The 12,056-nt window shown below is 40.5% G+C and overlaps 1 protein-coding gene across 6 annotated transcripts in view; it reads right to left on the bottom strand.

Moving 5' to 3' along the window:
* LOC139963375 (EVI5-like protein) overlaps positions 1-5,469 on the bottom strand; it is an 85,985-nt gene extending 80,516 nt beyond the window's left edge. For 2 of the 6 annotated variants that reach the window (XM_071964067.1, XM_071964068.1), the window contains exons 1-2: positions 5,277-5,468; positions 1,691-1,982 (exon numbers count right to left, since the gene is read on the bottom strand). In XM_071964067.1, coding sequence (XP_071820168.1) covers positions 1,691-1,851 — 161 coding nt within the window. In that variant the 5' untranslated portion in view covers positions 1,852-1,982; positions 5,277-5,468. Of the gene's footprint in view, positions 1-1,690; positions 1,983-4,944; positions 5,085-5,238 lie in introns of those variants that run through there. The other 4 variants (XM_071964063.1, XM_071964062.1, XM_071964066.1 and 1 more) reach the window with 4 other exon arrangements.
* Positions 5,470-12,056: the final 6,587 nt, after the last annotated feature.

Below are 12,056 nucleotides of genomic sequence, written 5' to 3'. Positions count from 1 at the left end.
CAGTAGAGAAATTACCAATTGTGTACGAAAAGTAAGTTGGTACACCTTTCTAATTTTACGAAAGATCGAGCAAAATACTTTCGAAAAAATCACGCGAAACTGGCATATCGTGCTAAATGCAACAAGTGTCATGTAAACAAGGCTCTAGTACACCCATTTATGAATAAACCAGAAGACCACATATGGTGTAAAGCGGGGGAAAGAAAGTATTTTCTAGCATTTCCACACAAAAAAATAATAATAATAATATCCTACCATAGTTAAGTGTATAGTAAATAGCCTAACCACTTCGTCGGTTACGGATCTCACGTAACAACAAAAACACAACTAATTGTATTTTGCGAAGTTGACGATTTCTACAAGGCCATGGAAACAATATTTAGCGTTAAGTTAATCACACCTGGTGGCCTAAAACATGGAATTACACGGTTTACTTTCATAAAGAAGGCCATTCTGTAGCTATTGGGGCCTTGATATCGTGCTATGTCTGTATGGTATAGACTGTGCCTCGTGTATAAGGGGAAATAGATTGTTTTGTTCATGCGGAGGAGTCGGTTGGCTTGAGGTGTGTTTTACTTACCTTAATGTTACGGGGATATTTACCTACTGTACTTTCCTTGAACGTCTAAGATAATATTTCGCATAACTTTACGGATCCTTTACTGACTGACCTAATTAATTCTAGAGTGGAGCCAAAAAAGTTTACTCCATGAAAAGTTTTTTGGAACCGTGCCAAAAATGTTAACAAACAGGTGTTAGACAGGGGGGTTGTTTTGCAAGGTACTGTACCTGAGAAAATTTGAAGCACATTGTAGCCTACCGTGATATTTAAGTACGGTTAAACACTGCAGTTGTAAACTGATTGTTAGGCAGTCTAGAAACTGGGCTTTGCCGAACGTAGTTTGTTTCATAATATCGACAGTTTTGTAAGTTAAACTTTATAAAGATTGTAAGACATATTAATTCTCTTTTCATTTTATCACATAATATAGCTACTCTAACTTGTCATTTTAAAACTTTCATCAGTTTCGTGACAATTTAAATTCATAAAGTTAGTCAGTATTTTGAATCCTCAATTGCGAATTTTTTATCGCCAGACACGCAAAAATACTTAACTTTTCCGGGGGCCTTCGCCCCTGGACCACCACATGGGGTTCCACCCCTTGACTCCAACGGGGCTCTAAGGCGGGCCCTGAACCCCACGCCATTATGCTCGGTGTGTTTATTGCGCGAAAACACCGGTGGGAAATCGGCAGTTGTTTTTAGTGTGTTCGCGAACACACTAAAAACAACAAGAAAAAATTATCGTAATTATCGAAATATCACGATAATTTTTGAACTATTTATCGTGACATTAAAAAGCAAATATCGCCCAACCCTACTGTACCACTAAACCTGATGCAACACTGCCTGCCTCAGTGAATACTGTATGTCAATGGTCACATTTTGTAGACCAGTTTTAGAGTAGTATTTTAGTTTTAAGTTTTATTTTGAGATGTAAATATATTTTGAATCTAAATTTTAGTTTCAGATTATGAATTTGTTTCTTATTAAAGTGCCCTAAAGTTTTTGTTAAAATATGAGCTAATATTCATGTTTTACAAACATTGTGTACCAACTGCAATATTTTGCTTATTAGCAGCTTTGTGCTGTACCTGTATCAGATAAAGTATACTCCACAGTCTCTTACCTATTTTGTGCCTCTAGCTTGGCCAGTAGCTCGGCTTCTGTTGAACCAGTGATACTTTTGATGGATGTTGTTGTTGTTGTTGTTTGCTCCTCCTCTGTTCCCTCTTTTGTTTCTTCTGATTCTCTTCTTCCGTGTTTCTCTAGTTTTACTGCTGCTGCCATGGTCTTCTTGGTTTAAACCGCCTGACCACTACTCTACCTTAATGCTGCTAACACGTCATCTGTCCAGACACCTGCAGATCCAGCTTTCATAGGTTAATTCTGTCTCATGATCATAAAATTGTCACAGGGAGCTGTAAGCAATGAAAATTGAATTATTTCCAATAATTAAAAAAAACAGTACATTTGAGATTTCATCCAGCCAGGATAGTGCAGGCCTTTCTTGCCCAACCTGTTTTATTGGGGGGGGGGGGGGAAGGGGGTTAGGGATGCAGAGGTAAAGAGCCAAAGAACACACATGTATTACTATGCACACCGTATGTGAATATGTACAGTGTCTTGGCTGTTGATTGCAAATGCCATTTAGAGCTCATTGCCTTTCATAAACTGTAAGAACTAAGGACTATCATATACAGTATGCACTCTGACAGCTCAACGGTTTATTTTTAAGTTGATGGGATCATTGGTTTTGCTAATAATAGAGGAATGTACTTATAAATGATTTTCTATGTTTACAAACTTATGTTTTGAAAATACTGACCTTGTATAGTGTGACATCAGCAATGCTTTTGTAATGTGACATACTGAAATTTAAACGTTCTCTCATAATTTGTCATTCTTTATTAAAAACATGCTACAGTAGATCTATACAGTACATAAAATGGCTATCAGAGCTTGATTTTTATTTCTAAAAGTAGGACCCAGATTATTGTGTTAGTCTGATTACATTTTGAGAACATTGTTGCATCTTCCGTACCCATAGAGAGAAAAAATCACCAAGGAAAGTTGCTTCCACGTGTCCAAGTACAGTATACAGTATACTATTATTGTTAAATCATTTGTACCCAGCATTACAAGACTGTGCACACACCATAAAGTTATTGGCTCTTCCTCACATTTACATCACAAAACATTTATGACATTTCATTTGAAAATAATGGTTAAAAGTCATTACATTATTTAGCAGCACTTTCACAACATGGCAGCACTTTCACAACATGGCCAAGTTGAAATTTACAAACTAAGTAAAGCAACTAAGTTTTGCGTAGACCTCGGCTACTGTGAGGCCTAACTTTTTCTGTCCTTCATGAGGTTTGTAAGCATAACTTACTGTAGATTAGGCCTAAGTTATGCCTCAGTCTATAGCAGGTGCCCGCTAGTGCAGCATTGTAACGAAAGCAGGATTCTGCGTCCCGGACGCAATGTTTTGGCCAGGGACGCAAAATCTTCAAGTTGCTTGCGTCCCGGGGACGCAAACTTTTTTTTTGAGAAACAAACCCCAAGTATACACACTCACAACTAGGTCAACGGAAAACATAACAAAACTGTCAAAACACATTTTGGAATGAACATTATTTCTTTTCAAAAGACCACAACTTCTTACAAGAAGCAAAATTTCTCCTACTCCAACAGATCATTGAATTTGTTTGAAAATAAATACATCATAACAATCAACCACAAGGTACAGGGTTAACAACACCCCATTACGGAAATTTTCATGCTAAAAATAGACAATGATGCTTTTCCAAAATTCCCGTGATTTGATTGGTTATAAGTCCCCATCCATTGTCTGTGAAAATTCTTGCACCTGTAGTGCTCAGTGAACACGGAGTATGTTGTTTAACAACAATTACTTACAATTACTTTCCCCTGTGTAGAGATAGTGAAGCTTTTTGCGGTATATATAGGCTATCATGTGTGTGCACTCCAATATCATAACGTTAGGCCTTGTCACATACAGTACGTATAGCTTTTGACAACGAAGAGGCTTCGTAATATTTGAATCATTGTTTTGATCAGAAAATGTTAATGAGTGGAGACAATCTATGAATTTTGTGGGATGCTAACATCCCTGATCCTGAACAGGATATTTCAGCTCACAGTATGTTTCTTCTCTCTGTATTAATAGTTGCTAATATAAAATGTGCATTCTTACCATCAGTAGTTTCTGTTGCAAAAAATTTTCACGGTCCAATTAACCACGTGCTTCAGTAAATGTTATTTTGGCCCAACATTCCTGTGTAAACTACTGTACTTTAAAACACTGAACTGATTTTTTTTTTAACCTACATTGCATAAAAAACTATTTACATAGACCTTCTGTAATGTTCGTATAGATTATTGCTTGCAAAGAGCCAGGATAAATGTTGGATCAGATTTTAAGGATTTGCGCATGTGTAGTTGAAAATGAAGCTCGAACAGGCATGTACATGCAGTAGTACAGTGAACTGGAATTTAGCGAGAGATATGCACACTGTAGGTACTGCGATTTTTAAAGAGTTGTTTGTTGGAATCGCTGCAAGGTCAAAGCACGAACTACTACGGAGTTGGCGAGTAGGGAAGTAGAAGGACGGATGAAGGAGGGGGGACTGGGGCTAAAAATGGGTTGAAACGGCAGGGTGGTCAAAAGGAGGGGCGCCCCCGGTCGCCCCTGGAAAATAGCGAAGTTAAGGCACTGAGCATTTCTGCCCTATATTGTGTATAACATTCACAAAGTATAGGCTGTGATACTACACTAGTATTAGTAACAGTAGGTCATACAATAAACGTTTAATTGGTTTTCATTTGGGAGGCAAGCTTTTTTTATGGGACACAAAATTTTTCGGGGGGTTGCGTCCTTGGGACGCAAACTTTTTTCACTAATAACATTACTGTAGTGCTAAGTACTTGGTTCAGACTAGTTACAAATAGGCCTAGCCTAGGCATACTGTATGTCTTAAGTTAAGTTGGTATTCATAATGCATAAACATGTTGCCTACTGTTACTGTTAGGCCTATGCTATGTTTTAACTTTTATGTCTGGACTGTAAGGAAAATTCATGGGGCCTAGGCCCCTAAACCTAACAAGACTTTAGGCATAGGCCTATCTATATTATAATATTAAAAGCTATGTCAAGCCTAAGTCAGTAAGTGATGCTAGGCCTAGATTAAGTTAGGGCTAACTCAACTGACATTACTATTTAAGTCAATACTTGTCAGCCCTAACAAACTACCTTTTTTAACAGCCATAGGGCCTAGTAACGTAGGCCGAGTTTCTTTGAGTGAAGTGGGTCAGAACGAGACGTATACTGTACAATATCCGACCTTAGTACCTTACCCACTCAGAAATTCAAGGAGTAACATGTACCCAAATAACACGAGTGTGCTAAATACTATGTTATGCTACCTATACATGTACACTTCCGTACAGTATCCTACTACAATCTTGCAAACCCTAACGTCAAAAAGTCACCGTACGGTGCAAGATATACGATTTAATGCAATGGCGTAGATTAAGCTTAACTTTATTCCTGGAATACATTTAGGCCTAGGCCTAGGCTAGTTAACGTTTGACAATTTACTAGGCTATTGCATAATGCTTCTCATCTACTTCAAGAGTTTTACAAAATACCTTATGACGGACTTCAAATCAGCGAGACATCAACTTACATGTTTTTCAGAGAATCAGATATACGTACACACCATGACATAGTCTTTTAACATCAACTTTGTGTCTTCACAAAAAGGTGGACATGGTTGGATAGGTTTTCGTCATGCCAACCAATGCTGCTAAGTTCTCTATTTTATATCACTGAAGACCGTTCACGTTGTGCGAACTGCAGTTGAACTAGGTCACCAATTTTAGATGCTTTGGGGATGGGAACTTTATTCACTGTTTCTGGATAATATACAGTGTATATTTACAGTCACAGATACATCGCTGCATAGTGAAAGGTAATCGCTGTTCATCCACGAAGGTAAAATTCTTCGTTAGAACGCAGTAACATCAATTAAAGTATAACTAATTACCCACAAATATGGGACTTATATTCACATAGTCTCAATTTAACCCTTATATTTGTGTTTTCTAATTCTGAGTATTCATGAAAGGTAATATTTGTTTCTATTTTATCTTATAAATCTTACTTGTTGTTGCTTTGTCGCATTTTGCGCTCATGTGCTTATTATAGCCTCTCTTTGTTTTGGGAATAGCAAATTAGTAACATGTTGATGAGTCAACGACCGCAGAAATAAAAATGTTGAGATGTAAATTGTAGTATGACTCTATAAAGGCCGCTTTAAAAAGCAGTGTTCTCATCGGGTCATCAATGTTTTAGAGGATATGGTGGGATTACAATCAATGGTAATCCTTCTACCATTTTAACGTTCCAGCAATTGGAATATTGTCATTTTATTACAATTTCTGTTGGCCAATTTTGCAATAAAGAAGACCGTTCATAGTTCAGTAAGATGGTTAGAAGTTACATTTGCTCAAGCCAGATGGGGTGACACTGCTAAGTCGGGGTGCCACGAAGTAATTTAGTTTGGCGTAACAGAGGGTAACGACAGCTCCTCATAAACTGTCGAAGTTTCAGTGTTTCAGCGGACTACTTTAATTTAGTAGCTGTACGGTATAGATTTCTACTTCTATCGAAAATTAAGAAGAATAAAACATAGCCCTGTCGTGGATCGAGTATATGTATCTAGATCTATATAGTTCAGTGGCACAGCCATTTGGAGGTGGAGGAAGGGGGTCCAGGCGCGTATCCAGGGGGCGTTGGGGCGCCCCCCCCCCCCCGGTAAGGAAAAGAGGAGAAAAAAAGAGAAGAAAAAAGGGAAAAAGAGGGGGGAAAAGAAAAGGAGGAGAGGAAGGAAGGGAAAAGAAAAAGAAAAAAGAGAGAAAAAGGAGAAAAAGAGGGAGTAAAAGATAAACGCGAAGACCTCGGGAAGAGAAAGAGGAACAGTTATAATAACAGCGCTGATAGCCAGTGGCGGAGAAACAGGGGGGTTGGGTTTTTTTAATCCCCCCACTTTTTGAAGAGGGGGGTTGGCCCACACAATCAACCCCCCCCCCCCTAGTTTTTGCCAGTAATGTTCTGTTATAGCCTATGTTATGTGCTCCAAATGGCATAATAAATCAAATTATTAAATTTGAAATTGTTAAAGTCATTTCAACCTTTTACCTGGTAGGCTACATCAACAATTAACGACCGAAAACCGATTTAGAATTGACCCACACATTATTTCTAGCCCCTTTCCCCCACCTTGAGCATTGTAACTTGTAGCTCATAGCGATAACTTCACCCCACAACAGACATACACAAAATAACGTTTTGTTACTGTTGAATAGCTTTGGAACTGTATACACTTGCCACTTCAACGAGATGAAGGAAGGAAAAGAAAAAGAAGAAAGAGAGAAAAGGAAAAAAGGATGGAGTAGAAAATACGGCAAGAAAACGGGAAGAAATAGAGGAACAGTGACAAAATTATTCGAATTTGTAAAGCAAACAGCAGATATCACATCATATCAGTGAGCATGAAAATGGTGTTCCAAGATAAACAGCCTCCAAACCATGGGCGCAGATCCTGGTGAGGACAGCGGGACGCGTCCCCACCAACTTTTTCAGTAGTTGGGACATGATATACCGTGTCCCCACCAATTTGTCTTGACCAATAGCTGCATTTCAAGTTCCCCTGTACTGAACTTTGGCGCAGTTTAATCCAGCATTGTGCAAATGACATGCAGCAGTTCTCATTTTATTGTATTTTATCCACAGTTGTTAAATATATATAGGACGGAAATCGCATTTGCGGCAGTCTATATTTGTTTTCTGGGATAAGAACCCCAGACCCATCGTATATACAAAAGTCTACTTGGATTATTTGTCCCCTGATTTTCTTTCTGCAGACGCCCATGTATTTCTCCAAACTAAATTTCTAAGCCATGAGATCTAAAACTTAAGGAGGTTTAGGAGCATCATTAGCTCTGGGAAGTGTTATTTCCGGCGATCTGGGAGGTATATTTGCCCAAAAAGATCGTACGCTACGCGCGAACCCATGGTCGCGCTCCGCTTAGATAGTGTCATAGAACAGACACGCGTCCCCACCATTATCCAAGACTGGTCTGCGCCCATGCTCAAAACTGTCGATGTGTGTAGTGTTCGGTTTCGGAAATATCTGTTATATTTTTATTTCCTTCATCGAAATTTTTTAGTAGCCGTCTGAATTTTCGAAAATTCCCTAACCAACATTCTTCATCATACTTCATGATACTCGTGCAATTTTGACCCGTCTGTTAGGGTTTGAAGGAGGTTTTTCTGTATCGGTTGTCCATAGATCATATTTTGTGCAACATTATGGGTATGTTTTGAAGTGAATTTATTCACGAGAATTGTGAATTTTCAAATTCTGAACAGTGGGGCTGACGGATATTGTGGGCCGCGATGAAGAATCGCCTACAAAAGCAATGATCCACAGGATATGTGATAAAGTCGAACATGATGTGTGACTGGTGACAATCTTCAAAAAGGTTATAGATGAGAAAAAAAGTATTTGGAAAAAACTTGGTTCTCAGGCAAAAGTGTACATATGGTTGGTCAGTTTAAAGCCCGAGAAGTGCCATTCCCGGTGATCTGGGGGTACCAAAACCAGAAATTTGCTTGTACGCTGCGCGCCAACCAATGGTGGCGCTCCGCTTAGATAGTAATACGCACCCCCCGGGTTAGACAATCTTGCATACGCCCCTGGTTAAATACAGCTTTTCAAGTCCTGGGCAGTGCCATTTACTGCAATCTGGGAGGCAATATTTGCCAAAAAATTCTTGTGCACTTCTCGCCAACTTATGGTGGCGCTCCAATTAGATAGTGAGCCATCAGTTATGACTTTTTATTTCATCAATGGCCTGCACCCCCCCCCCCCACTTCTGACAAGAAATCTCCGCCACTGCTGATAGCTATTATATACACAGGGTAGCCAGTGACAGATCGAGGATTACGGAGGGGACGTGCGCCTCACCCCACCCCTTACACCGACAACTCCATTTTTGACGTTCCATTTTTCCTCTCTCACTAATGTATCTATATATACTATAGATGGTCTATCATAACGCGTGTGTGTGTATGGACGCCACAATTGTACAATTGTGCTATGGAACCAACTGTGGCTGGTCTTGAACTCAACCGAGTCGTCGGGAAACATAACGCCCCCACCCCCCTCCTGAACAAATTTTCTTTATGATATCGCTAGTAATTTCAAAATAGACAATGATTAGATGCAACTTACAAAGCATGGGAAGTGTCATTTCCAGCGATCTGGGAGGCATTTTCAGCCAAAATTTTCTTGTACGCTTCGCGCCAACCCATGGTGGCGCTACGCTTAGATAGTTTGCCTACAGGCTTCGCCCCTCCCTTGGCAAATTACTCGCTACACGCCTGTTCGAATTTGTAAAGCAAAGGGCAGATATCACATCATATCAGTGAGCATGAAAATGCATGTTCCAGGATGAACAGCCTCAAAACTGTCTCAGCGGCGTAACGATGAGTCTGGGGGCCCCTGGGTCCAGGGAAGGAAGAGCCCCCTGGTTGCTGCGGAGAATCAACCGATGTGCGCCCAGCGCATATCACGAGCGCGGAGCGAGGAGCGCGAAGTCCCAAAGGCGTGGGTCCAGGGCCCGCCTTAGGGCACTGGAAGCTCTGGGCTTCTGCAAGCTCTCTGGTGCAAGCTAAGCCGTATATGGAACATTTCGTGGTTATTTTATCGACTGAGATTTTGGGGAAAATCTGCGTTCATAGACACATTTTTGGTCCGCCTTGTCTGTCATACTGGGAACATGAAAAATGTGTTGCAAAGCTAGAATACATGAAGAGATTGAAAGGAAAATAAGACCAAATGACCAATGTCCAATTAACATAAACATGCATATTACCACTCGTGGCGTAACTCCTGTGGAAAAATGGTATCCAAGTTCCCGAGAACTTGGAAAGGCTAGAGCTTGAATTTACTGAGGCATCGGCGATTTGGCCGATAGCTGAGGAAAGCATCAGCCAAAGGGGTTCAAAATATGCCAAATTTGTGTCATTTGGGCAGTTATCGGCCAATTAATGTCATTTGGCAACCCTGACCGAGAGCGAATTCATTGAAATTAGAGGCGCTATTTCGCTACAATATGTACCAGCGTAGCCTATCAAGTTCCAGTGTGTACCTCAGGCTCTTGAGTCAGTCATGCGGAAAGAAGGATACGAGATTTGCAGTTGCAGGGGCATATGATGTATGACGAACGTATCCACGCACAGAAAAATATGTCCATTGTCTCGTCCATAGTTTCTTTTCCGACGAAAACGTGCCGTTTCAAAAAAGAAGAAGAGGGTACCCCTCTTCTAAGTTCTGTACATCAGTGCAGCGGGGCCCCCTTTGGTCGGGGCCCTCTTTGGTCGGGGGCCCCTGTGTTTGCACCGTCCGAGCCCATAGGCGTTACACCGCTGAACTGTCTATGTGTGTAGTCAAAGGCATAGGAGCACAATTGGATTTGGGGGGGGGGGTGTAACGACTTGCCCGAAAACTATAACCAAATTTTTCGCGCGCCCCGTGCGCGTCCAACATGTCAATGTCAATATCATATATAAGCAAGCATCGGTCATTACATCGCATGGCATCGTGTACCATTCGGTCCGTGAAAGTACCGCGGGATGCTAATGTAAACAACTAAATGTCTTATGTAGATGGAGATAAAGCATACAGGTCCAATTATGTCAAAACTCTCTTTTACAGTAGTAATGACGAATTAGTCGGCCAAGCTTAGAACTTATTTTAATAAGGCCTACCAAGGAGATAATTATTAAACTGTTCACTTCCTTAAGTTACATCATTGCTATTTATTTTTCTTTCAGTAGGTGCCCGAAAAATTTCTCAGCATATTGCCCGAATTTTCAGGGGGAAAAAATGGTTGGGGGAGGGGGGTGCAGCCCCCGCCCCGCCTCCTACGCCTATGTGTGTAGGGTTCGGTTTCGAAATATCTGATATCGGAAATATATGGAATTTTTCATTTCCTTCAACGAAGAGGTTTTAATATTTGTACACCAATAAATTAACTGTGTCTGAATTTTCGAAAATTTCCTGACCAACTTTCTTCATCATACTTCCTTCTACTAGTGCAATTTTGACCTGTCTGTTAGGGGTTGAAGGAGGTTTTTCTATATTGGTTGTCCATAGATTGAATTATGTGCAACATTATGGGTCTGTTTTGAAGTGATTTTATTCACGAGAAATGTGAATTTTCAAATTCTGAACAAATAATGGGCTTAAAACCTTGAAAAGTGGGGCTTTCGGATATTGTGGGCCGTGACGTAGTATCACCTACAAAAGCAATGAATGATCCACAGGACATGCAATGAGGTCGAACATGATGTGTGACTGGTGACAATCTTCCAAAAGGTTATGGATGGAAAAGAAAAACTATTGGGAACTACTTAGTTTTTAGACAAAAATGTACATCTGGTTGTTCATTTTCAAGCCCGAGAAGTGCCATTTCCGGTGATCTGGTGGGTATTAAAACCAGAAATCCAGTATCCAGGATTTTCTAACCCGGTGTCGCGAATTACTATCTAAGCGGAGCGCCACCATCAGTTGGCACGCAGCGTACAAGAAAATTACAATTACAATGGAGCTACATATACTAGGCTATACTGCACTACACTAAAGCATCTGACATAAGGATTATTTCAGCCACAGTTGTGCCGTTGGAATACTTTTATTAAGGATAGAGTCCCTGTTTGAAGGGAGGGAAGGGGTAGACTGCTTTTAGGTTGACAGTGAGATGAAGTAAAGTCACTATGTCGCGTTGAAGGGCGACAGAGCCGTATATAGCGGCACTGAAGGGCGACAGAGCCGTATATACTGCTCTGAAGGGCGACCTTAAATAGCGCCCTCTGTTTTATAAGTTTCTGTTTTTATACGTTAGCCAACCATGCCTGGGAGGGCGCTTTACCTTGGTTATTGGATCAACTTCCATGCATAGGCAGGGAGAGGGATGAGGAGCTGGGAAGGAGAGTGACACTTCTGTGGCTAGTATTTAAGTGTATACCATAGATCACACCAGAGAAGTAGTTACGAATCACATGTTCCTGGACTCCATACAGATGATCTACACCTAGTTTACTTCCATCCATGAGAATCCGAAATAGTTGAAGAGCGAGATACACACAAACCGTTACAGGTGAAACTATCGGAAGGAACTGAAGTGAAGGGGGCGGGGGATCTAACTTTGAATTTGGTTTTAGTAAATATGCTTTGTGGACTAGGGATTGGGAGAGTTAGTTCTCAGTTCAGGGAAGAAGCATTTGTTTCAAAATGCCTACGACAGTTAATCCCGTTTTTTTCTGGCCAGGAATGCTCATATTATCAAACTTTCTTAAACGTATTACACTGTATGTAAAACTGGTGAGCTTGGTATAA

Source organism: Apostichopus japonicus, chromosome 22, assembly GCF_037975245.1.
Source record: "Apostichopus japonicus isolate 1M-3 chromosome 22, ASM3797524v1, whole genome shotgun sequence".
In the NCBI taxonomy this organism is placed as follows: Eukaryota; Metazoa; Echinodermata; class Holothuroidea; order Aspidochirotida; family Stichopodidae; genus Apostichopus; species Apostichopus japonicus.
Note: the sequence above shows the minus strand (reverse complement) of the source record. Positions and strands in the feature narration are given on the sequence as shown.